The sequence below is a fragment of the Agelaius phoeniceus genome, chromosome 11 (genome assembly GCF_051311805.1).
Source record: "Agelaius phoeniceus isolate bAgePho1 chromosome 11, bAgePho1.hap1, whole genome shotgun sequence".
NCBI lineage: Eukaryota > Metazoa > Chordata > Aves > Passeriformes > Icteridae > Agelaius > Agelaius phoeniceus.
The window spans coordinates 20,146,413-20,174,061 of NC_135275.1; the positions used below are offsets into that span (position 1 = coordinate 20,146,413).

General features: G+C 44.4%; 1 protein-coding gene across 1 annotated transcript in view; it reads left to right on the top strand.

Annotated features, from left to right (window-relative positions):
- The window catches only part of LOC143695006 (uncharacterized), a 165,016-nt gene that overhangs the window by 98,283 nt on the left and 39,084 nt on the right, over window positions 1–27,649 (top strand). Inside the window, exon 3 of the mRNA XM_077184600.1 lies at window positions 25,205–25,309. Coding sequence (XP_077040715.1) covers window positions 25,265–25,309 — 45 coding nt within the window. The 5' untranslated portion in view covers window positions 25,205–25,264. The remainder of the gene's footprint in view (window positions 1–25,204; window positions 25,310–27,649) is intronic.

The window sequence follows — 27,649 nt, forward strand, 5'->3', positions numbered from 1 at the left end:
AATAAATTACCAGACCCCACAGAGCACTCCTAGCACCTCACTGGAGAAACAAAGCTCTCCATTCTCTGTTAGTTCCCACTGCTCTGAGCTTTAAAGAAGATGGAAGCGAGTCCATGCCGGTGATGAACGGCCCCGTGCCTGCTTTTATGATGGGTGAATTGTTGGAGGAGAACAAAGTGGTGGGAGGATTCCCAGCAGACCTTGTCCAAACCACTGCCCTTCTGCTTTCCTGTGGTACTGAGCTGTTTGCTGTGGGTGGGAGGTGCCCCTTCTAATTAAAAATTATGAGTAGAAGCACTGCTATTATTTCAGAATATGGGAATTGTTTTTTTTCATGAAGCCAAGACCTCCTTTTAATTGAAGGGATTGGATAATGATTTGCAAAAGTGTTCAAGGATTCATTGAGAATATATTCCCAGGTCTTGTGGAAAGGTTAATGCACATAAAACACATTAATGCCCCCTGTGTTTATTTGGCTTTCTGTATTAGGATTAGTCCTATTAGCTCTGGTGAGGTAAGTGGGAAAGCATATGGAGAATTGGTGTCTCAGCTGGAATCAAATGAGTTTATGAGTGTTTGTAGTCTCAGCAATGGGACTTGCCTTTCAGTTTTACTGTGCCTTATTTATACTGTCCCATCTGTGAAGAGAAAGCAGAGACAGAGAGGGAGCCTTTGCCTGTCTGTGGTGCAGCTGCTGTGAGCTCCTGGTGCTGTGCCCTGGACCCTGAGTTTGGCTTGGCTGTTGGGAATGTTTGTGGTGAGTTACAAACTTTCATGACTCTGACCAAAAGGAAAAAGAAAAGATCTTTAGGCTCACAGCAGCCAATTCTGTCACTTTTTGCCTCCATTCACTTAAAGCTGCAAGACGAAAGTGTGCTTTAACAGCAGCATTAGCACACTCCTCCATGCTCTGCTATCTCATACATAATCAATCCACTTAGGCACCAATAGCAGAAATGAAAAAGCAAAAGCTTTGACTCCAGTGATGCCAGCCCCAGCTGTAATCACATCAAGGCAGTGATTTGTGCCAATATTGGTATTCCCCACCTTGCCCAGAGCAAACTCCCTTCACTTGGAATCACGCTCTCCCTGCTACACCAGCAGTAATTGAATGTCCAAATGTTTTGTCAGCAGTAAAGCTGCAAGGAAACCGATGGGAAAGGGCTGGGAGTGCTTCCCCCTCTGATGGAACTTCATCAGCCACCAGGAAAATGAACCCCAAACCCCAAACCCACCCTGCTGAGTGCAGCTGCTGTGTCACAGAGACAAAAGGAGCCTTGGGGGATGCTGTGCCTCTTGGCAGGACATCACTGGGAGGACACAACTGTTTGGGGACACCGGCCAACATGGTGACATTTCCTTTTGCTGGGAGCATCTGCTCTCGAGGTGCTACCCAGCCTGCATGTGTTGTTTGCTGTGTGACTTGGAGTGGCTCAGCAGATTCTTGGGATCTGAGCCAAGTTTTTCAAAGTTTAAATCAGATAAGTTAAGAGTGCAAGGCTAAAATGTTGACATCAATTTCTCAGGCAGCACCTTTGGTATTATTATGCTTGCTGGAGTGTGGAATGGCAGTGGGAGAAAAGGGCTCTGCATATTTTTATTGTTATTGGAGTTAAGCTGAACAGAGAGGGTCCAAAGTGTCTTTTTTTGGGATTATTTCTAAAAAGAAAAGACTGAAATGAACAAAATTGGTAGCTGTTTACAGCTTTCCGTGTTATTATGGTCATTTTGATGCCTAAGAAAATGGTGATGTTGTTTATTCACAGCATTTGTCTTCAAGTATTCATGTTTTTTGATGAGATATCCCAATGGGGAACTAATACTCTTATGAGGAGCGATTTAAAACCTCAAGAATAACTAGAAATCGAGCCCCACAGTACAGATGTGTTGCTAGACTTTAGTGGGAATAGAAAACAGCTCCAAGGATCTGTATTGTGATCTAGCTGGAGGCAAGCCACTGCCTTGTGTGCTGGGTAATTGAACCTGCCCGTCACAGCAGCCAGCCCAGGGTGCCTGACCCAAATGCAGCTTCTCTGGCCTCACTGGGGTGGGGAAGGTTCTGTGTTCTGAGGTGTTTTTGAGCTAATGAAGCCCTTACCTCAGCATTTTGGTTTGCAGCTCTTCTTCTGCGAGGGAAATGCATTTCTGAAAAGTTACACGACAGCATCAGTGCTCCAAGGTCTGTTGGGGATGAAAAGAAGCTGGGGTGTCTGTGGTTCCAGGTGCAGGAGCTCTTTGCTGTCTGACAAGAGGCTGGGAAAAGAGGGGAACAGGAGGGTTGTGGTAGCACCCTCCTATTTATTCATTCATTCATTCATTTATTCTGTGTTCTTGTGAGATTGTCCCCAAGGAGGGAGGAGCTGCAGGAAGGCCAAAGGACTGATCTGTGACTGCCCTCCTTGCACTGCCATCTGTTGCTGTCTTTTTCCAGCATGAAAGGGAAGCATTCACAGTTATTTTTCCATATAAAGACTGCACTACAACTACCAAGAGAATAATTCAGGTGTCTGGATATGCTACCTGTGTGCTGCAGAGTGAGAGCACTCTGCAAACAAAGCAGGCAGATCTCTCCTGCTTGAGGAGCAGGATGAAACCACTCCTGGGGTTTGCACTGGATGAAAATTTGGATAAGATTCTAAGATTCTGCTAATTCTTGATAGTTTCTCAATAATGTGTTGTGGAGAGAGCCATGGAGCTCGAGGCATTTTGCATCCAGGAGAATTCAGCCCGTGTTTTATTGCTGATGCTCTCATAGCTGCTCTGTGTCCAGCTGCCTCTGGCACAGTGGCCCCTCAGGGTCCCTGCAGTGCTCCTGCTTGTCCTGCCACAGGAGGCAGGAGCTGCTTGTCTCACCTGGAGAAGTGTCCTGAGCACCACAGCAAACAATCTCTGTGGCACAAACCCTCTGTGTCTGCCCTGTGTTCGCAGGCAGAGCTGCTAATTGCAGAGAAGGGGCTGCTTTGATTTCAGCTGTGCTCACCCCAGCCCTTCTGAATTTTCCAAGGCAAACAAAGAACAGGGGCTGGCAGTATTTTACATTTATCCTTTGCACTTGTTAATCTAAATGGCATTAGGGAAGTGCTTTATCTGATGTTGTTCTGCTTCTGGTGGAGCAGCTTCCATGTGTGCTTTTGGCAGGCAAAGCTGCTCCTGCTATCAGGAGAACTGCAGGTGCTATCAGAGGATGTTTTTATCTAACTCTTGACTGATATCCAGGGGTTTAGTGCAGAGATGCTTCCCTGTGCACCATGTGGTTGTGGCTCTGAGGGAGAGAACACTGCCAGGGATGAGAGGTGAAGGGAGATGGTTCTGTGTTTATTGTATTATTGTACACCCTCATCCTCATTTCAGCATTCAGCAGGGCCTCAGAGGGGGCACTGGCCCAAAGAAAATCTCCAGAATATTCATTAAATTGTGAGGTTGGTGTTCTCTCCAGCCTGCACCTCCCTGTAACTTAACAACAGCCTGTTCCAGGGATCTCCTCTTCTCCTTGGTGCTCGTTGTGTTGAAAAGGAACAATATTTTTGTGCAACAATAAAACCAACTGTAGGACTGAACAACAGCATGGCAAACAGCACTGCTGGGCATGGAACTGCTGAACAAAGCCTCACATGTTATCATCCTGGGGATGGAAAACAGGGAGGGAGCTGTTTGCCTGGCACAGGCACCCGTGCTGCTCGCTGTCCCTCCAAGCAGGGTGGGTTTTGCCCAGCAGGGCTGGGCCTGGACAGGGAGGGCAGCACCCAGGTGTCACCCTGGGTTTTTAAGATTTGCTAAGCCTTCTGATGTTGACATTCTTGTAGTGAACTTTCTCACACACTTTCTGTAAATAACCCATTGTTTTGCATTCCTTTATGGAGGAGGAGAGAGTTGATGGACTGTTAGTTCAACCACTGGCACTGGAGAGGTGCCACTGTCACCCTCCAATCCACTGTCACTTTTGGAAAACTATAAATGTTGGAGTCAGAAAATAACCTGCCCCTTTTTTTCTCTTTCACCTTGAGAACAGTGTGAGCCTGTGTTCTTTTGTGTCCTATAGCAACACCCAGGCACGAGGGGAGGCTGCAAAAGCTGCAGCTGCCTCTGGCCACAGCAGCTGCTCCTGAGTGTTTTAGTTTAGTTTGGTAATGATTGAACAAGGTTTTGTGGTAGCTCCAAACCCTTCAGGTCTCTCCATCGTGTGAAATGCCCAAGTTCCCCATGCTGGGGCTGGAATTGGTGGCATGGGGAGGGCAGAGCTGTACTTGGCACTGGTAGAATCCAAGCAGGTTGGATGGAATCCTTGGTGGAAACCTCGGGAAGTCACCTTCCAGGACAGGCTGTGGCTGTGAGCCAGCTCAGGCTGTGTCAGAGCTGGGGGCTGTGCCCAGGGCAGCCCCTCTGCCCTCCCTGCTGGGATCCTGGCCTGGGCACCCCCTCCTGCTGCCTTTGGAGGTTTCCAGACTGGTCCTACCCAGGACAGGGCTTGGAGCACCCTGGGGTAGGGGAAGGTGTCCCTGCCATGGCAGGGCTGGGAGCTGTAGCTCCTTAATGCCCTTTCCAACACAAACCCTTCTGGGATTCTATGGCTGCTTTTTATCAATCTGTGCCAAACAGAACAGGAATTACATAATAAATGTGATGGCAGCAGCTCCATGGACAAGTGATTATCACCTGAGCTCCCCGTAGCCTATTTACAACACTTATGCCCTGGGTTTTGCATAAATTTTGTAATCAGATAATAATTTGAGCTCTACAAAGCTGATTCTGATACACCTGAAGAGTCTGGCAGTTTGTGATTTCCTACAGCATTAAACCATAGAAACAAATTGGTGTTTAATGTAGATTTTAGTTTTATTAGCTTCCTTCCACACTTCAAGAAACAAGTGTATTGACTACCATAAATCAGGAGTTTGAGACCTAAAATTATACCTGTTCTCCAGGAAAGGAATAAAAGGCAATTTCTTGCAAAGTGGAGCTGGTAGAAAATGAGGGAAATAAATGTGAGGGTCTTCAAGTCTGTGGGAAAGATTCACAGCATGAATGATGCTGTTCTTCCAGGAGACACCCTGGTGCTATCCCCCTCTCCCTCTGCACAGCCTCCACTGCAGCTCTTAAATGTTGTGTGTGTTCTCCATCCCAAGGGGTTTCCAGGGGTGCAGCTTTCTGTGCCAATGATAACATCATTCATCTTCCTGATTTTTGGGAAAAGTTGAGCAAAAAACCTTTGTGCAACAGCCCTGGACTGGTATCACTAATCAGTGATCATTTCAAGGTATTAATTAAAGCACTGGGCTTTTTGCCTAGAAAACAAACTTCAAGGCAGTTCTTTGCACCAATAAAGTAAGTGGTTTGCATTAAAGGCAATTAGCAGGGACACAAAAGCAGGGAAGAGCTCCATCTGATTCATCAACCCCATAAACAAGGTGCTCCCACCAGATCTTCAGCCTTAGATGAAAAAAAAAAAGGTTTATGAATACCTCTATTATCTGTATCATCTGTTATGGAAATCTGGAGATGCTTTCCTGTTGTAGTTTAGACATTTGCTGTTTTTTTTCCTCTATTCCATTGCATGCCATAAAAAAAAGCCCTTGGTGTTGTTTATTTGGAGTTTCTAAAAACACTTTCAGGATGTGAATAGAGAGGGGATTTTAAGGAAATGCAGAGCTCACAGTTAAACAATCCCACTGAAGTCCCTTTGGAGCTATTAGAGAGGAACTGCTGCTCATTTTAATGGTGTTCACCAAACTAACAAACCTGGCTTTCTTCTAAAGCAAGTTGTGGCAGCACTTTTTGTCAGCCAAGCCTCCAAAGGCCTTTAGAGATCTGTTTGAATTCAATTATTTTCTTCTGGATTAGGAAGAACTAACACCCGATAGCTCAGAGGTTGTTTCAAACAGGATTTTATTTGGTTTCTAAGTGTTTGTCCAGTTCTCCTGGATAAAATAGATGCTCTAGCTTAAAATAAAAAGAAAAAAAAAAAAGGCAGAAACTTGAGAGATGGGGAAAAGCAGGGGTGAGGATGATGTTTCTGTTCTCCCACCCTGTTCCCTGATGTGCATCTCCATCCTCCATGGAAACCTGGGCCCAGAGGGACAGCACTGGACTGCAGAACATTTTATCCAGCCTGTTTTATCCAGGCAGCTGGGAAGGTGCTCATTTGAGCCCTACCTTTCCCTGCTCCTCAGGGGACTCCCCTCAAGGCTGACCCAAGGTGTCCTTAGGTAGGCACTGAGCTGCACTCACAGCAGCAAAGCCAGGCAGGAAGGGAGGGTGCTGTGGGATGTTTTTTACCTTTGAGAAGTCCTGGACATGAGCTGCTGCAGGATAACTTATTTTAAAAAGCAAATTAGCTGTGCTGAGAAGTGAACAGGATCCTCAGCCTGGGCTGGAACTCAGCTTTTCCCCAAGGACAGCAGAAGGGGCAGGTCTCAGCAAACTCAGACTCAGCACTGGGATTTATCTGGGGAGCTTTGGTGCGCAGGAGCCGCCAAATTCCACAGGTTTCCTGGGTTTGATCTTTAATCTCCTGCTTTTCTTCTTGAACATCAGCTTCTCTGCATGTGTTGGAAGTGCTCCCACCTAGACAGGGCTGAACTGGCCAGTGCTGGCTCCCTGACACTCCTAATTGGATCCAAATTAGCATGGCAGTGATTTAGCACTCTGCTCCCTCTCAGTGGCTGCCCATTGATTTACTGGATGTGATTCTGCAGCTCCTCACTCAGACTCTGCAGTGGGTGAGGAGCAGCACTGGGAACCACCACCTGCAAGCCAAGCAGTGTCCAAGGGCTCCTTTTTGGCTGCTCAGGTTCTGCCCTAGTCCTAAAGGGACCAGGAAAGCCCTTGTGAAGGTCTTTGGGCAGTGCCCACGTGCCATGGTTGGCTCATGGTGCACAGCTGTTTGCAAAAGCTCTGGGGTCCTTGAAACAGAGACAGAAGGATTTTAACTCTGAACAGGGCTGTGGGGTTGCCCTGGGGCTGTGGGATTGCACTGGGATTTTGGGATTGCACTGGGGCTGTGGGGTTGCACTGGGATTTTGGGATTGCACTGGGGCTGTGGCATTGCACTGGGATTTTGGGATTGCACTGGGATTTTGGGACTGCACTGGGATTTTGGGACTGCACTGGAAACAGGTCCTGGGTGCTCTGTCCCAGCAGCTGGGGGGATGAGGAGGATGCAGCCCCTGGGACCCTGCCAAGAACCCTTTTCTTTGTGGGGTGGGACAGAGCAGTGAGTGTCCCCAGGGCAGTGGGGACAGTAGTTTGGGATGTGGGAATGAATTCGACCTGGTTTAGTGGGGACCTTGGCAGTGCTGGGTTAATGCTGGACTCACCCACAGGATCACAGAATGATGAGGTTGGCAGAGACCTCTGAGATCATCGAGTCCAACCTGTGCCCTAACACCTCAACTACAGCACCCAGTGCCTTGTCCAGCCTTTTATTGAACACATCCAGAGATGGTGATTCTACCACCTCCCTGGGAAGAGCATTATTCTTTATTATTCTTTCTGTGAAAAATTTCTTCCCGATATCCAACCTACACCTTCCCTGACGCAGCTGGAGACTGTGTCCTCTAAAACCGAACCGTTCTGTGATCCTCTGACCGAGAAAGAAGAGTTTGTGCTTTGTGCCACAGGCCCAAAGCAGGCTCAAATCCTTTATTTGCTGTGATTCTGTAGGATGGCAGCACGTCCCAGCAAGCCTGGGTCTGGCTTGAAGCCCTGCTGGCCCAGAAACAGCCCCTCAGGGAGCTGCAGCGATGCCAGAGGTCCATGGCGCTCCTTCTTAAAGGGATCGTTTTTCTTCTAACAAGATTTACGTCCCACAAAATGGAGCTGGGTATTTCTCATTATTGGAAAATGACTGCTGTGTTCAGGATGAATCATCTCAGCCGTTATCTGACAGGTGCCAATCATTTATTTGTCCTTGCTCACATGGAGTAGAGAGGGAGCCAAGGCAGTGATTTGTCATTTCCAAAGGGGAAACATCTGCCTGAGCCTCATTTCCCTCAGACCCAGGGGCTGCTGGTGGTGATCATCCCAAAGAAACTGGGGGAGCATTTGGGTCCCTCTTCCCCAAACTCAAAGCAATTCTCATCCCTCACCTATTTTACTCAATTTTACATGTTCAAATCTCAGCCCATGGAGCTGAGGGGAGGAAGGGCAGGGTACAGGTGTGACAGAGCTGCTTGGACTCTGAATGGGCTGAAAGATGCATTAGAATTTTGAGGATTTCCCTTAATTTATCACAGTCCCCCTCATTATGTTTGCTCAGGGTAATTATGGTTGTGATTATTCAGTCAGTCTCATGGCAGATTTCTTCTTTTGCAGGATAAAATTGATGGGAGGGTTTTCTTGTCTTCAGGAGAAAAAAAAATGGTTGGGTACAGCATGTCATATTGATTCCATAATGCATGGTTTGCCTTGTAGTCATTTTTTTTCCCTCTTGGTCCCCAGTACATGCTGCAAGGATCTGATGTCAGTAAAATTGGCTGTCTGTCATAGAAGAGTTATTAGAGGGGGGAGAAAAAAGTAATTTTCTGATAATAAGATTAAATTTTAATGGAGAAAAGAAAATGAAGTCATGGGAAACAATGTAGGATGTTTTGGGGAAAAAAAAAAACACTGTTCAAAAAAACACTGTTCAAAAATATTTTATTATAAATAACAGTACAAATAGACTACTTCTCAGAGAGAGCAAATTCACTGAAATTATGGTTGGCAGGAGGGAAGGGGCATTGCACAGCCAGAAACCCACCTGAGCATCTCCCAGTGAATGGAATTTTCTCTCCCATCCCATTCCACTGACATTTATGGAAGTGCCTTTCCAACAGCCAGAGCAGTTTTATCCAGCAGGAAGTTTGGGGTTGTTCAATGGGAGCAAACCAGAATTGGGAGCTGGGGAGCTGGGGCTTTGACAAACACCAGCTTTATTTATAAATGGTTCTCTGGGACAATAGTGATGGCCCCTGCTTGGAAAAGTGTCTGAAATGAGCAGGATGTGCAGAGGTGAGCAATGCAGAGCCCAGCGCTCTCTGCAAGATCCTTCTCCAGATAGAGCTGCAGCAGACAATGGATCACTGCAGTGCTTCCCCAGGGAGCCCGGGATTTGCTCTCTAATCTCTTCCTCCAGCACTATTTTCTGGATGCTTCTTCCTCACAAAATAGATTAATAAGCCCACAGCAGAGCTGCCTTTTGTGCCTCTGTCCCGTATTCAAAATACATTCGCTGACATGGGTGAGAAAATTGGAGTTAAATCATCCCCCGTGCTACCATTAAGATTACTGCTGCATTTTGGGCATTTTTAAAGCATCCCTCCTGCTCTTCCCTCCTCATCCCTGCTGGAAGGGTTATTTTTTTTTTGTTAAACTAAGGTTTTGCAATCTGTCTCAGGGCTTTAGAAAGCTGTAGATTACTTGCTGTCGGGATGTGAAGGCTGTGGCTGCAGAAGGAATTGCTTTTTTTAGGCGAACACAAACACTGGCCCTCTGTTCTGCTCTTTGTAGAAATTGTGTACAACAGACAGAAGCAGGGAGAGGAGCTCAGTGTGTCAGGAAGGTGACAGAGAAGGCAGCCAAAATGCAAATGGATGGCAAGAAATGGGAGCGAGATGCCCAAAATCACGCTGAGAGATCAAACGGGGACCGAAGCAGGCATGAGAAAGTGGAGTTGAGCCGCAGAACAAACAAACTGATTGGCAACAAGGAATTGCTTAGAAACACAAAGAAAATAACCCAGCCAAGAGCAGCGAGCCCCGATGCAGTGAAAGGCTGTTAAGGGCTGCTTTTTGCATGAATGAGAGGGGAAGTGGTAAAGTGGCTGCGTGGGTGGCTGGAGCTGGTGTGAAATGGTCCCTGTTGGCTGGAGCAGATAGAGGAAATTATTGATGTTGTTTTGGTCAGCGGAGCTGGCAGAAATCCCTCTCCCTGTGAGATGCATCTTTGCCAGGGAGAGGTGATCTCTCTCTCTCCATGGCAGTGCTCTGTGTGCTCAGTGGGGTGAGTGAAGGGGCTGACTTTGCACAGGGCTCGTGTAAATGCGAGTCTGGGTGAAATTCAGGCATCCATCATCCAGCCCAGTACTGCAGAACGCTCCAGGAGCATCCAAACACATTCCTGATGTGTGTGTGCAGGTCCTGAGCTTGGCTAGGGGATGCTGCTGCTGGGTTGATTGAGATATGACTGTGACTGATGCTTGGAATGGAAATTAATTCCTTATCTCTCCCAACTGACTCCTTACAGAATTCCCAGTGCAGCCCCCTGGATTGGTGTGGGTACCACCAGACAGGGAACTTTGCCTTTGGGAGGGGTTTGCACATGAAGAGAAGGCTTCTGTTTGAGCAAATAGCTTTGATCAGTTCTTGGAGTTGTGTTTGCCTCTTCCCTGGCACTCCCCAGCCTGTCCTGTCCATAGGCAGCTTCCTCCCTGTCTTCCAAAGGTGTCTGAGGCTGTAGGAAATGCAAAATGAAATAAATCTGAGGCAAACAAAATAACAAAATTTGGTGTTACCCCCATCACATAACCATTCACTCAGAGGAGGCTGAAGAATGATCTGGAAGTAGTTAATTTTAAAAATAATTAAAAAGTCCCGAGGGAGGAAAAAGTGAGATTAACTCCTTTCCTTTAAAGAAGGAGGGGAGCTGCATAATCATTCTTTAAATGTAGGTCCCTCTTTATACTCTTGCTTACTGTGAATTTTCTTCTGAAAGTTGTCTTTGGGCTAAAAAGAGAATTTTTGCTTCAGTGCTACTTCCCTGCACAGGTTCTGAAAGACCTTTCTAGTTTCCTTGAGCACAAAATATCAGAAGCTTTTATTAATAGAAACGTTTGGGAGCATCCAGCAAGTATAGATCTTGTTTTGAAACACTTTCAGAATGATATCTTTACTATTTCTATGCCTGGTAATGAAATTCCAAATGGACTGAAGCACTTCAAAGCTTGTAGTGCATCCCCCTGGAAGCTGCAATTTTGCTCAGAGATGTCTCTAAATCCAGTGGCCTCCACGGTGCTTTTGGTTCTTTGGTGATGAGCTCCAGCAGGATAAAAACTCTCCAGAAAATCCCTGAAGGACTTGGCTTCTGTGCAGGTCTCCAGCTCATCATCTCTTCTCGTGTCAGCATTTAAATGGCTCAAAATTCCTGATCATTCTTAAAGGCAGGAGTCACCTGCTTTGCTTCACTGCAATGCTCATTTTTTCTGTAGCTCTGTCAGCTCTGAAGTATTTACAAAGCAAATCACCTCTGCTTTGGCTGCTATCAATCAATAGCTGATGAGAGAGAGATCACTGCACCGATTTATGAAGAACTAATTGCAGGGCAATTAGGATTTCTTGGATTTTTCTTCACCTGTGCTTGTACTGCCTGCAGTTTAAAAACATCCCCTGGCTCTTAATTTTTAGCACACAGGAGAAGAAAAGGCTTAGGAAAAAGATATGGGCAGCCCATGGGGCTTCCTGCGATGTTTTGTTTTCTGTTTTGCAACGTTATATTTGTGTTTTCACACCTCTCCTGGGTGCTCAAGTTGTGCTGTTCCAAGGAAAATGCCATAAAAATGGCTCAAAGGAGCAATGACTGAAAACTGGGCTGTGACTGTCCCTGTCCCAGGGCTGGGATGGCTGAATAGAGAGAGGGGTGAGCTGAGCCTCAGTGGGGCTCTGTGTGGGTGTCTCAGGTAATTTCTCAGTGCTAAATGAGAATTTCTCAGTGCTAAATGAGAAGAGTTTCTCAGTGCTAAAATGAGCCCTGATTTAGGGCCTCCCATCAGCTCCATGGGCACACCTGGGCAGATCAGTTCAGCTCCTGGAGCTTTCCCAGCCGGGCTGCTCCTCCTCAGACGTTTGTGTGGTTGAGCCTGGCTTTGTGCTGAGCCAGTTCCAGCTGGGCCCTGGCTCTGGGGTGCTGCTGGTGCCTTTTCTGTCTCATGCAGGTGCAGCAGGCGCTCAGCTCTGATCCTGACCCTGAAGCTGAGCCCATCCCCACGTCCCTGCTGCTGGGAACCCAGCTGGGCATTGGGAATTGCAGGGGGACACCAGTTCCAAAACTGGTCCCTCAGCCAGGCACAGTGGGATCTGCTGGCTTAGACAAGGAAAGAACAAACATTTTACAGCAGAAATTAACTCTTTGTGCTGGCAAGTGACCAAAACACCCATCAGCAAGTCTGATGTGTGCATTTCCACAAAAAGCACCGAATCACCAGGATTCTGGTTGTTCTCCACGGGCTTGCCTGACACTGGAGCTGTTTCCATTGACGTCAGCCATCTCCAGCCCAGCCCCAAAGAGCCTTTTCCCAGGTATTCCAGTTTACAAGCTGCTGTTCAGGCTGTGATTAGCCACCCCAACTGCATGCTGATTTCTCCTGCTTTGTAATGGGATTACTGTAGTATTAGCAAATAAAAGCAGGAGCTGAACAACAGTGAGGCTCTAACACAAAACGAGCAGAGAGGGAAGGGAACATCAGCAGGCAGGAGATTTAAAAATATAAAAATGCTAAAGTGATTTGTTTCTTCCCTCCATCTGGAGCACTGTGTACAGCCACGTTCACACATCACAAGTCTCATGGCACAGCTTCTGTGTGAGCAAGGCAGGAAACTCAGGAGCCAGGGGAAGTTAGACTTGATGGGCTGTAATTTCAACTTCATGCACAAAGAGGGAAGATTTCTGTGTTTTTTTCCTCTTTGTGTATTGACATTTCTGTATGCACACGTTCTTGATATATCCAGAAGATAATATCATTTGCAAGTTTCATTTGTGGCTTTAAACTGAAAAAGGGCAGGTTTAGTTTGGATATTAGGAAAAAATTCTTCTCTGTGAGGGTGGGGAGGCCCAGCCAGAAGCTGTGGCTGCCCCTGAGTCTCTGGAAGTGTCCAAAGCCAGGTTGGACATTGGGGCTTGGAGAATGGGACAGTGGAAGGTGTCCCTGCCATGGCAGGGGTGGCACTGGATGGGATTTAAGTTTCTTTCCAAATCATTCCATGATTCTGTGAAAATTCTCTTGATTAACCTGCCCTGCAATACCCTCTTCTTTTAGAGAAAAGACTTGACAGGCCTGGAGTTTCCATCTCTACAGCTGTTCATGCTCACACAAGCATCCTTAAAATAGATAAAAGAATCCTCAAAAGTCAATGAAAGTATTTTGTGATAAGAAGCAGATTATGAAATGGGATTTAAGTATTTTGTGATAAGAAGCAGATTATGAAATGGGATTTAACATTTGGCAGCAGGTTTTGGCTGTGCTTTCCCTCTGTGGGATCAGCCAGAGCTGACCACCAGGCTGACACAGGTAAAGACACCAAAATGATCATCTTGCCCCCAAAATCTGGCACTCAATTGGGAGTGGACCTAAAACCTCTTGCTTTAAGTGTGACTGGCACTTTCCTGCTCATAAATTGACAGTCTTGGAGCAAAGCTGCTGAGATTGTGTTTTTAGTGGGATTTTCACGGGCTCCCAAGGAGCCTCATGGGAATGAATGATGGTACTGGAAAATTGCTCCCATTTTCTGTGGGTGAGCAGAGAGCTTCCCATTCCCAATTCCTGAATTAACCTGGCCATGTGTAGAGCCTTGGAAACAGTAGGCATGTACCCAAAATGAGGAAATCTGTGTGTGTGTGTGTGTCCCCTGCTCAGGCCATGTCACCACTCAGGGGTGTTGGTTTCAGCAATCACCTCACATCACTTTATTCAAAAACTCCTTTCCTATTCCTGCTGAACAAAACTTCAGCAGAACTGAAAAGGGTTCAGAGCTGAAGGGTTCTGATGGATTATCAGAGATGGAAACAAGAGGGGAAATCAGGAGAAATCCTAAACCCTTAACCTGGAGCTGCCATATAGATCAGTGTGGCTGCAGGAACTGAGGTTTCTGTTAACTTTATGGGCACTGAGTAATTGTACAGATTATTTTACCCAAATCCTGTGTATTATTATTAAAATCTCTCTGGTTGAGGTTGCTTTGGTAGAGATTATTTTCCAGAGGCACCAGAAGGTAACAGATCACTTAGAGGGGGTCTGGCATTAAAATCTCTTAAATGAGATAACTGAACAGAATATTGATCCCACATTGTTAACTTATTGTGCCCTATTGAGTAGGGAGCCCTGCAAAGCTGTAATTTAGTTGGAGAATTCTCCAAAACCACTATAATTTCTTTTCTGTTCCTGATGAGCTTAATAGAAATATTTCCACCCTGGACTGTGCAGGCTGGTGGCTTACAGACCATCAGTGCTGGTTTTATTTTAGATTTCTAGATGATAAAACAAAAAGCTTTCAATATTTTTATATTATACTATAATCTATTAAATATATATAATATATATAAACTTCACAGCAGCAGTTGAAGTTTTCTCTGTTATTCTGAAGTTCTGATATTTAAATTTGAGGAGGTTTCAAACATTTTCCTCCAGAAGAATCTTTCCTGTGGTATTGTGAGTGTTGGATTACTGTTTATACACTAAACCCACTGCATAGTTAATTTTCTTGAAATGAAATTTTAAAGAATTCAGTTTATTAGTCTTGCTTTTTAATGTAATGATATTTTCTAGAAGAACAGATAATTTATGACCACTGTGGCAGATTGTTTTGTCTCCCTGCTCTGTGCAGAGAGCTCACCATCCCCTGATATGAAGCTCAGAACTGCACACTAAAGCAACACAGAATATGAAAAATATAAAAGCTGTGAGAGAAGCAGAGAAAGAATAATCAAAACAATTCTTATCTCATTTGCTATTCCTGTGTTTGTGAGCATGTAGAATGTGTGAGAAAAATAATTAATCTAATTTAATAATTAAATTCTACTAAAAATTATTTTGTTTCCTTAACCAATCACCAAAAACTGTATCTCGAGTGTCAGCAGACAGTCACAAGTTTTCTTTAATGTTCTTTAATAATTAAATAATTTTCAATTTTATTATATTATATTAGGTTTACAATACATATAATATAATATAATATAATATAATATAATATAATATAATATAATATAATATAATATAATATAATATAATATAATATAATATAATATAATATAATATAATATAAATGGTTTTAATAGAACAAATATTCAATATTCCAAAACCTTAAAATGTGGATGGACAGGACATCATTACCTACAACTGCTTTACCTCCCTGGCTGCTGCTGGGTCTCTTTCCCCAGCTGACGTGGCCTCCTCTAATTCCTGGCTCTGTTCTTGATTCACACCCTCTAATTTATTTTCTGAGGACAGAAAAGAGTTGTTAGCCCTTGGAAGTGAGAACTGATTGCCTCCCCTTTCACGGCTCCTCCAGGCGTTCTGCACCTTTGCTTGCTGCAAAACGAGGGAGGAAAACTCAACAAAAATCTGTTTGGAACGGCCAAAGAGAAACTGTCTGCATGACCCCTGTAAAGATGGCAATGTTTCAATCTGAAATGGATTGCAGAGCATAAAAATCATGGGCAGGTGAACTCTGCCTGTAGGACTGAGGGCTGCCTGGCGTGCTGCAGTAAATGCTGACCTCCTTCCTCTGTAAAGATGAGAATTTCTGCTGCATTCCAGGGTGCTGAGGAATGATGTGCTCATAACCAAATCCCTGTAATGGGGAGCACACAGTTCACACTGAGCCCACTGCTGGGAGCTCTCAGATGCTATCGCAGCAGCAGCCACCCTTTTACAGGTGTCAGCTGCAGAAATGGGAGTCAAACGTGGTGGGAAGCAGTAATAAAAGGCAAATATACCCAAGATGGGAGATATTCACCCATTCCTTCAGCTCAGGTAATTCCCAGAGTCGAAGATAAGATCTACAGCTGGCATGAAGTGAGAACCCTTTTGTCTTGTCGACTTACCAAATGAATTTAACTCTTACCTGGGCTAGGAACTGAAAATCATGAGCTTGATTGTTATGTAGACTCATCTAAAAAAAGCCCCAAACACCATGCTTGATTTGGTCTAAATTAAGGAGGCTTTTTTGGGAGGAAATTTGCCTAAATGGCAATCAGGCTGTTCCACAAGGAGCTGAGCTCAGCAACCTCCTGACAGAACAAATATGGACCATGGCACTTCAGCCTTCTGCTAGCAACTGGAGTGGGTGATTGGTAGCACAGTGCACGGCTCACCAGTAATAAAGGTCTTGTAAAATAGATGCTGGTAGGCAGAATATTTAGAGAAAATGGTAAAATTGATGCTGGTAGGTAGAATATTTACAGAAAATGAAGGTTTGGTGAGAGCAGGTGTCAACTGCAGAAATGGGAGTCAAACTTGGTGGGAAGCAGTAATAAAAGGCAAATATACCTAAGATGGGAGACACTCACCCATTTCTTCAGCTCAGGTAATTCCCAGAGTCGAAGATAAGATCTACTGCTGGCATGAAGTGAGAACCCTTTTGTCTTGTCAACTTACCAAATGAATTAACTCTTACCTGGGCTAGGAACTGAAAATCAGGAGCTTGATTGTTATGTAGACTCGTCTAAAAAAAACCTAAACACCATGTTTGATTTGGTCTAAATTAAGGAGGCTTTTTTGGGAGGAAATTTGCCCAAATGGCAATCAGGCTGTTCCACAAGGAGCTGAGCTCAGCAACCTCCTGACAGAACAAATATGGACCATGGCACTTCAGCCTTCTTTTAGCAACTGGAGTGGGTGATTGGTAGCACAGTGCACTGCTCACCAATAATAAAGGTCTTGTAAAATAGATGCTGGTAGGCAGAATATTTGGAGAAAATGAAAGTTTGGTGACAGCCTGCTAAATTAACAAATATTCATAATTTGTTTTTTCCCCACTGCCACTAATGTTCCATCGGCTGGTTATAAATATCCAGGTAATAAAAATTTCCTGCATCTGAGGAGGGAGTAATTAGCAGCCTGAAGGCAGCTTGCAGGACTCAGAACAATGGGAGCTGGCTCCTAGGCCAGGAGAGCCAGCGTGGAAGGGATTGCTCCTGCAGAGCAGAGGGAATGGCATCCCAGTGGGATCCACACTCAGGCAGTTCCCCAAACATTTGTGAGGTGGGAATTACCCCAGTGGGTGTGTTTAACAATAAGATTATCCATCTACTATTAATCTTGTTATTTTGGGACGTTGATGCACTGTAAGAGAGTCTTTGCAGCTAACTCAAAAAATAGCAAGTAAATTCTAGGCAAGGAGCAAGTTGTGGGTGTTCTGCAGCTCTGACATTTTCCCTGGTCTCTGGCATTTTGTCCATTTCTATATATCATCACCATGACTACAGTGGGAATGTCTAAGAGAACTCCAGGATAAATCTGACAGCCCCTCCTTAGAAGTACTTAAAATCCTGTAATTAAGTAAGAAAATGCAGCTGATTGAGGAGGTTAGAGCTGCCTCACAGAAGATTACAGCACATTTCATGATTAACAATCAGAACATTCTTTTCCAAACCTCTGGCTAATTTAGACTAAGGTTTCAGCTGAGGCTCTGCTCTTAATGCTGCAAGGAGGGAGGGAGAAGGGCAATTTCCCACCATTTTCACTGCTTTCCTGGTGTTTACTCCAGTGTCAGCCTCCGTGCTAATTTTGCTGCCTGGGTTAACTGACTTAACAGAAGTAGTGAAAAGGCAAAAAGGTCAATGCTGCTGATCACAGCTCTGTAATTCCCCTCAGTCCCTTGGCAGTTGATAATTAGGATGGAGGAACAGGATAAAAACAAATCATTTTAGTGACAAAAACTTTGCACCCGTCAGTTAATGTGCCAAAATTCATCTTTTCTCTACAAGTATAGGTTGGTTTCAGAGATAAACTTGTGTTTATTTACTGGGAAAGACATTTCTGTGGAACTCTGCAGGTAAACTGCTGGAGAGGAAGAAAAGCGCTTCATGCATGGAATACAGGGGTGTTCTTTAAAGTTTTAAATAGAAAATGTTGTTTTGGTGTAAAAAAATCGAAATGGACAGGGTTGGAAGGGACCTTGGAGAATGGATCAAGGGTGTGAATGATTGGAGGGAGATGGCAGCAAGAAAAGGATCCTGAAGGACAATTCCTGGGTTAAATTGGGCAGGAGTTTGCTTGTGAACCCTGCTGGGTTTGAGGCTGCTCTGGTGGGAGGACAATGCTCAGCTCCATTTCCCTGGGCCCTGCACACCTGCACAGACGCTCACAGGTGGCAGCACTGGGGAAATCTGCAGCTTGGTGACAAAATGTGGATTTTCAGATGTCTAATGTGACACTGTGGCAGGAGGAAGAAAGGCCCTTAAACACAACTTAGCTCTGGGCCAGGTGCTTTATCTTCCTTCTGTTAGTTTCTGATGTGTTATCATCCATGGAGTTCTGCCCATGTTCCCCAGGCTTTGTTGTCTTTAAAAAAAAAAAAAAAATAGATATATGTAAATGAATATGTAAATGAATATGTAAATTGTCACCTATTTGCTTGGCAGCCTTCAAAAAACTTTGCTTATTTTGCCTTCCATGGTAACTGAGTCCATGTCAGCCTCCACGTTTTTCTGGGAAAGTTGTTGAACTTTTCCTCCATCACTTGGTTGAGTGCCCATGTCATGGATTACAGAAAAAGGAAATATTCCTGTTGTTTAATTCCTTTCTGTACACCCTCACTAAAAATTAGCTGTTTCTTTTTTTTGCTAAATATGTTATTTACAAGTGTGTTAAAGGCTGGAGAGAAACTGGAAGTGCTGCATAGAAGGCTTAAAAAGGAAAGAACTTCTTATTTTCCATGAATATTGTTTCACAAAATAAATACCAACTGCATGCAAGGGCAGGAACCCTGAGAATAAGGAGTCAATACATGCAGCCATGGAATTGGGAATTTTTGCACTCAGATCCTTTGAGGGAATAGGTTTTTTTTTTATCTTAAAATTTGTGGTGAATACTGATTTCAATTGCATCTCCTTTTGGATATATTATGCAGAGTTTTTGCAATATTCTAAAGATATTTTTGCTCTCGCATAGAAAGTAGTAATTGGAGCAATCATGGGGAAAAGCAGCAAGATTTTCCCTCACAATACAGTACAGATTTAAATTTCCAAGTCCTTTAAATATGAGTAATGCACTGTGTTTGCATCTTTATTCTCCTATTGCAAAATTCAGCGTGATTTGTGGAGGGAATTAAAATTAAAAAGCACATCCCTGATAGTAGAGGCTTGGTTTGAGTGTAAATACCGTTGGAAATGTCCTGTGCCTATGTCTGCATGTCCCAGGTGGGGAAAAACTGATGATGAACCTGACTTTTTTTTTCTTAAAAACTCTTGGGGAAGCACCAGCACAGATATCATTATTAGCATATGTTAAAACAGAGCAAAAAAATGCTCTTTACACAAGAGCTGCCTCTGGAGTGATCAAATATGTCCATTGCTGCAGGTCAGAACGTGCAAATTAACAGGAATATTCAAGTCTGGAACCACTGCCAGGGAATGACAAAAGGTTCCCAGCAATCAGGGGCTGTGTGGTGTTTTTTCATCCTGGCTGCATGGCAGGATGATGTGCAGGCCACAGGAATTATTGACTCAAAGGAGGAGAACGTGAAGCAGGCATTTAAATTTCAAGTCTGTAATTAACTTCCCTTGAAATGATCTTGGAGGACTTATATTGCCAAGGGTTGTGGGGCTGAAAAGCTGAGATTTTCCCACTGAGCAGGCATGGCTCGGGTGCAGAGTGAATCTGAAGGGGAAAACACTTCAGTGTTTGGAATTCATGGTGCTTGTAAGAAAATAAAGGAAGAGAAGCTGGAAACAGGGCATGTGACAGACATTATCTAAGTCTGTGTGTGCTGGGAGGGGGAGAGGAATCAGAATTGTTGTCAAGTTAGAGCAGCAAATTGAGAGTTTTGCAGAAAGTTCCTCGCTGTGAACAAGCCTGCACCTTTGAGATAAAAATAGGTAGAGCTGTGGATGTAACTCCAAATTATGTAAGCTCCTTTAATGCAAGGATTTCAGCCCTTTTTCAGGCAGAGAAGCTTGATGCTTATAACAAGTTTTGATATTGGGTTGGTGCTGTTTAGGTTGTTCTGTGACTCTGTTCCCTTTTATGATCCAGTCTTTAATTTCAGCATATTTGTCCTTTTCCAGCCATGCAGCCAAATGCCAGAAAATCTGAATGTACCTACAAGAGGGAGCTGCTCCACCCAAGGCGAGGCTGGCTGGGCAGCATGGGGGGCTGGAACTGGATGATCTTTAAAGTCCATTCCAACATCGAAAATTCCATATTTCTATGAAGGGATGCTTTGTTCGCTCAAGGCATTAATGCAAATGAGAAAAAAAGAATTTTAACAACGTATTTTGTTCTTGCTCAGGGCATCTCCTTTCTATGAACGTTTGCATCCCTCCCTGTACCTGGGAAGTGCTGGGTGGAAATTGGCTATTCAAGAATATGTGAAAAGCTATAACTTTGCATGGTTTTCCCCTACAATAACCCCATTTCCCCCCTAGAAAACAAATTATCTTCAAGCTCTGCCTTCATTTCAGACCACTGAAGATGCATGAACTTGTAATGTTTTTCCCAGTGTTGCCTTTTTAGCTGATATTATCCCAGAGTGTTGTAAAGATCTCAAGAATATATTTTCAGATTGGAAAATTGCAGCACTCTGTTTCAGATGTGTTGAAATGCTGTGTTCCAGCACCCGTAAATGGCTCTTTGCAGTTTTTAAACAAGATGTGAATCCTGACATATTTCTGGTACTTCTGTTTTGATTAGTCAGAATTACCCAACAACAACAACAACAAAAATATTCTGCCAGGGAGTTTCTGGTTGTCCTGTTCTGCTTTTTTTAAAAGTGTAATTTTTCATCCATCTGGCTGCTGCTAGCCTTATCCTTGGATTTGTGCATCTCCTACAAGAGTGACTGATTTGAAGCATTTTTATTTTCAGCCCAGCTGCCCTGCAGTTCCTGGGTCAATTGGTGAGAAATGCCATTCCTGACCCAGAGGTGTGGCTCTCAGAAGAATTGCCTGGGGATCTCAGAGGGAGGGAATGTGATTTCCAGCTATTTTTAGGCTTCCAGATGTACTTTACTGAGTGAAAGTTAGAATAACCCTGAATATGGTGATTCCATATTCATCATGCCTCATCCTTCCTCTCTTTTTTTTTAAATATTTGGGAGGGGATGGATGGGCACAGTCATTTCACAGAAACCCAGAAGGTTTGGGTTGGGAGAGACCTTAAAGCCCCTCCAGTGCCACCCCTGCCATGGCAGGGTCACCTCCCAATGTCCCAGGGGCTCCAGCCCCAGTGTCCAGCCTGGCCTTGGGCACTGCCAGGGATCCAGGGGCATCACCAGCCCTGTCCCTCTGTGGGATTTTCTTTATGGCAAGGTGAAGCCTGAGATCAAATGAAGCTGTTGTGACAGCCAGTGTGTAGAAACTCTTCTAGAAACCTGAGCCTCACATCATCATCCCCCTCATTTAATCTGATATTTTCCAGTTATATTCTGAATTGTTTCCTTCGGTACTTCCTTAATCAGTATTGCTACAGGTAGTGCTGGAATGGGGGTGAAATAACTCCTGTGGAATAGATGAGAAACTTTGGATTTGGGGTGCCTGTTTCACTCATGGTGTCTGTTTCACTCACAATTTTATTCAGAACAGTTAATGGGATTCTTTTGGGTTTTTCTAATTACTCCCAGCAAGTTTCCAGTGGGCATTTGTGTAAGGAGTAGGTGGGATAGCACTTTCCAGAAAAAAACGAGTGCACCTGGACACTTGCTCAAACAAAGCTTCTGAAAATGTCCAAAAATCGAAATTTATTGAAAGCCAGGGTCAGAACTGAGAACCAGCAATCTGACAGTGCTTCCATGGCCTTTGCTACAGCAGGAATGGGAAGATGAGGGATGAGTTAATCAGCCAGTTGCTAATTTCTCTTTAATCAATAACGTCCTTAATAAGTCCATGTTATCAAAGGCTAAAGCATAAATTGGTCTGCTGCCTCCCATTACTGCTCACAGCAATCAGTGCTCACACTATAAATAAAATAGATCTAAATTTCATTATCATCACTTGAAACAAGCTTGTGTTCACCTCTGGCTTCAGCTCTTTCATTGTCCTCAACTGTCACAGCAATGGGGACCCTCTCCAGGGCCTCCCCGCTGGGATTTGATTTTGGGCTGGGAGGGGAATTTATCTGGTGCTTTCCTGATCCTCAGACTTGCCTCACGCCCATGGCTCACACGTGAATTTCCAATTCAATTTCACCCTCAAACGGGAACAGCCACAAATCCAAATGCCTTGCTGAAGCTGCACAAAGTGAATTATGAGGATAACAATATTTCATCAGGCTTGGGAAGTGGCTGTGTTTTGTCCAAAGCAGTAAAACTGTGTAAATGAATTTCTAAGTCACTGTAATATTCATGACTTGGATCTCATCCTTTAAAAGCAGGGGGACAGAGGAGGGAATTGCCTCTTACCTTGGCAGAATTCTTTTATTTAAGCCTGCAAATAATATTTAAGAAAAAAATAAAATCCTTCACAGGTTTAAGTAATTTCAAATATTTTATGTCAAAGCTGGTGAGGGCCAGTTCTCTCTGCCCTTCTGCTCCTCAGGCTTTCTTTTCTTCATGGGTTTCATTCAAACCTTGGGATTATTTTGGCCACATTGGGCTTTGGGTCATTGTTTGGTGTCTCTTGCAACCTTTGGTCACTTGTGCCACAGTTGGCTGTCCTGGCTGTGGCTGCCATCCCTCTTTTTCTGTCTTTATTGTCCTTTAATTCCTGTTGCTCCATCCAGCTGGCCCCATTTGCTCCCATTAGTGCTGCAATTCCTCCCTACCTCAAGCAGCTTTGAAGGATAAGCCCAAGAAACAAGCTAAGTACAAAAACGAAAATAAAATAATCAAATAAACCCACCTTCACAATATTTTAAAGCATTTTTGTCTATTCTTTAATTACATTTTGGTTAACAAATCACTAAGCAGCTCCCTCAGTTATGTCTGTCTTGCTCCATGAGCAACACTGTGGAATAAATAAGAGTAAGGTTTCCTTTAAACGTTTCAAAGCCTTGTATCATCAATAATAATTTTCTCCTGCTTTTTCTCAGGAGCTCTAAATTCAATAAGGCTTTAGTGGGAGCCAGTCTGACCAGCACGTGATGCTTTATCAGAGACATCTCAGCTCTCTGTGCATGCCTTTGCCAAAGCATCTCCTGAAGTCGTTTTGGGCTGAGGTTTACAGAATGCAGTTTCTTATATTTTCTCGGAATTCCTACCAATGTTTTTGTGATGTTTTATGGAAATATTTCACCTCTAAATTCCCAGGTTTCTCCGTCCCACCTACACTGAGTGCTGTGATGTAACAGCAGCAGAGACTTTTGAAAGTTTGATGCAAATCCTGGGCTTCTAATGGGCAAAAAGTGATGTTCTTAATAATTGTTAAATGCCAAATATTTTCAGCTCCTGCATTGTGAACTTCCATTGGCAGCTGTGGAAATGCAGATGTGCTCAGCCCAGGTTTATTTCTGTCAGCTCACTCACCAAACAACCTTAGGGCACAGATGAGTGTTCCAATATGATCTGGGGGGATGTCATTCCAAATCTGGAATTTGTGGTGGGAATCCTGCTGCCACCTGCTGTCAGACAAGAAATTGGGTGTTTCCCTGCAGAATTCTGTCATTCTGACCAATTTTTTAAAAGCTACAATTTTTAATTTCCACATTTTTCACTTATTGAATTTCAAGCTCTTTGCATTTCCTCCCTTAAGAAGACATTAGTTCCATAACTTGTAATTTGTTTTCTTATCAAAGCAGGTCTGTTGAACATCTGTTTGGCATTTCATTTTTAATATTTCCATAAACTGCAAGTGTGGGTAAATTGCAGGGTGTGATGTTGATGGCTTGCATTTATTGCAGGTGGGATGTGGGGAAGTGGAGGCCTCATCAGCAAGGGAATTTGTGTCTATGATTTTCCATCCCAAAGCATTGAAACACAACATTTAAGACTGCCAGATGTTGGTTTGGATGGAGCATTTCCTACATGACTCAGGAATGTTTCTGACTGCTGTTTGTGTTCTGGGCTGGAGCATTGGCAGAGAAGGAAGGGGAGAAGGAAGGGGAGAAGGAAGAGCTGCTGTTGTGGAAGGGGTGGATAATTGCATGCTATCAGGAGCTTGGGGTTGATATCTGAGCCCAGGAATAACTGGGATACCTCTGATTTCAGGCCTCCAGTCAGTGTGGATGGCTGCAGAGAGCACCCAGTACAGAGGGTGTTATTTACCCTTCACGTTCCACTTTCAGACCCAATCCCAGTGATTCTACCTTGGCTTTTGTCTCTCAGCATTAATAACCACTACCTAAAAGCACCTATTCTGTCCTTTAAACAAAAAAGTGGGACATAAATTCAGGAGATGAAAAGGGTCTGTAATAACAAGGGAGAGTCAGCACTGGCTTTGTTCGTGAGATGGATGGGATGGATGGATGGATGGATGGAGGGATGGATGGATGGATGGATGGAATCATAGATGGAATCATGGATGGAATCAGGGATCATTGGAGGGGTGGGTGGGTGGAGGGATGGATGGATGGATGGATGGATGATGGATGGATGGATGGATGGATGGATGGATGGATGGATGGATGGATGGATTTTTTTATTGTAGTTGAGATAGTCACAATACAAAGCAACACTCCATTTTCAGAAGGCTTCAAACCTGTTTTTATCACAGCCTGCATGCTTTTTATACATTCTTACCAAACTCTTAAGTTTACTCATTGGTCACAAGAGACAAACAAAGTGCTCATTGGAACAGGCAGCTGCAGGTTTCTCTTTTTTCTCCTTCTTCCTTTCTTGGTCTCTATGCCAATGACCTTGGTAGAAAATTCTTCCAGGGGTAAACATGGACGCTCTTATCAAACTTCTCTCTGGCTCACAGAAGTTGCTGTAAAACCTCTTCCACATGGATGGAGGGATGGATGGATGGATGGATGGATGGATGGATGGATGGATGGAGGGATGGATGGAGGGATGGAGGGATGGATGGATGGATGTCCCATTCTCCTCATGGCATCATTGCTGTAGCAGGACATCAGCATATTCCTGTGCTGAGGGGTTTAAGCTAAAATGAGCTGCAAAATGCTGCAAATCTGTACTGAATTCATCTTTGAGGCAATACAGGCACAATCTAGAGCTCCTTGAAGCCGTTGAAAACGCTGCCTTTGGCTTCAGCAGATTTGGCTGAGACCCTGAAAGCTGGAGGAGCTCAGCTCTTTTGTGTGGTTATCTTAACAAGCAAAGCTGAAACGAGAGAACCTGCCGGTGTTGGAGATGGAAGGTGCTATTTAAACAGAGAAAGAATCTCCTCTCTCTTTGCCTTTTAGGCTCTGATTTCTGATGGTCACTATAGCAACAGGAAGCAAAGAGATGAAGAACTGGAAAACATGCACTTCACTATGACAAGTTCAATTTACAGCCAGCTCAGCAAGGTAACAAATCTGTGTCATATTTAATGAGAAGCTGTGCACAGGTAACAGAGCAGCAAAGGTTGGGATGTGCTCTGAGGTGGGGAAACCTGAGTTTGACTACATGCTAATGAGTCTTCCTCATTAAAGACCTCAGGATGAATGAAAACGTTGTGGTGGAGCCTGGACTTCTGTCAAAACGGCTCAAATCGGGCAGGGAGAATATAAATTTTGTATTTTGGGTTTTTAACTCAGCGTTTTTGATGCTCTGGGTGTGGCAGCAGCGGGGCTGGGGGCTCTGGGCTGCAGCAGTGCCTGGGCTCACACTCCGTGTCAGGGGATCCCAGAGGCATCAGGGCATTTCAAAAAGCAACTCACTCGTGCAAACAACTAATCTGTGAAAACGTGGCCCAAAGGCAGCTCTTGCTTTGGAGACAAAGGCATTTAAATCTCCCACCCCGGAGTGCTGGGGCAGCTGTGAACTCCCAGTGCTGGGAAATGGGAGCAGGGCAGGACTTCCCAAGCAGCACGATAAAATCTGCCTTAAATACATTTTATATCTATCACAAATGGATTTTTTGGGCTGTTTATACCATGAGCTGTCATGGGCTTTGTTGGAGAATGGTTCTGCTGTACAGAAAATCAGATGTGTGGGTTGTAAGGGGGGCACAGGATCAGTGTCCATGAGTGTGGGGTTCTGGTTATTGTGTCTCATCCAACAAAATTTTATTCTTTTGTTTTTTTGCTTCGTTTTTCTCTCCCCCCCTGCTGCCAACAGCCTGATTTTCTCTTTGCTGATTAGGCCATTCTGTGCATTTTTGACTGTTCTCTCCAGCACATCTCTCCTGCCTGTCCAACCCCCTTTTCCATGTGCTCCCTGCTGTGATATGAGCACTACAGATCAAGAGGACAATCAGCTGGAGAACAATATGACAGCAGGTGGGGATTATTCTCTCCCTTCTGATGTGACTCAAATATGTGTCAGTCACCAAACAAAACCCTCTTTCAGTTTAGAGGCAAAAATAGATTAGTACATGGGTAAATCAGCAACAATAGATTTTTTTTTTTTCCTCTCCACAAATCTGCATTTTTTCCCCCTAATGCTGCTTTTATGCATCTGACTTTTAGCAGCTGTGATTTCTGTTCCTGGTGAATGTACATGGACTTTATTCAGCTAGATCAAGCACTTTTGTGTCAGTAATTACTGTGATGGAGCAGTTCAGCACTGGGCAAGGTTGTGCATGCTGTTAATATTATGCCTTACTAGTAGGACTGTACTTGTGCAGAGTCTTTATAGGCTAAGGAGTATAATCAGAAGATAAAGTGGATTCTGTGTGAACACAACAAAAGGTTTAAAAGGTTTGCAGGAAAGCAAGCTTGCCTTCAAACCATCAGTCCAGCAGATGTGAGAACCTGGGTGAACTGGATCAGCCCAAGCTCGTGTATAACCTCACTCCTGCTGTCTCAGCACTGCCAAAAATGAGCAGCACTGAGCTCTCTCTGTGGGTCAGAAGATGCACAGTGTGCATCTGGGCTTGGATGTTGGAGGAGGAAGGAGGCAGCAGCATCCCAACATCCCATACATCCCATAGATCTCATACATCCCAGTACCCCAACATCCTGTATATCCCAAAAATCCCAACATCACGTATATCCCAAAAATCCCCCCCATCCCAACATCCTGTATATCCCAAAATCCCACCATCCCATACATCCCAGCATCCCATCATCCCATACATCCCACCATCCCAGCAGTGTGTGCCCATGGATATTGCCCTCCTTTATCTGCCCTTTGTATCTCAGCCTCTTTCCATTTCCATTGTTTGTCCATGGAAGTGTTGCTGTTTCACCCGCATTCTGCCCTGCTCTTTCTGCCCATGTCTCTGCACCTGCCCTTCCCGTGTGTTGGGGTTAATGCCCTTCCTCAGGAGCACTCCTGGTGTCACCTCCCTGTCCCACTCACTGCAGCTGCCAAGGTGCTTCTGACTCTGCCTGGCTTTGCCGCCTCGACTCTGCTTACTCACATTTTCCACTCCATCACACTCAGATTCCTCATGCTCCCTTTTATTTCTGTCCAAAATTCTTCTCTTTCCTATTTTAGCCACAGAAATTTTCATGTCTCCTGCTTCCTTTTTGTTCCTCTCCATCAGTGCTGCTGCCTCTCTCTCACAGAAGCTTCAGACCTTGCTCAGAAATGCTCCCCTTGCCCTTTGAATGAACAGTTTGATTTCCTTCCTCCTCTCTAGCCCATGCCCCGGTGAATATTTGTTGATTTTACCTTACCTAATGAGCATATGATGAACTTAAATAATCACTGGAGCACTGGTTGGGACTCCATGCGTCCCCTTTCCTGGATGAATGCTC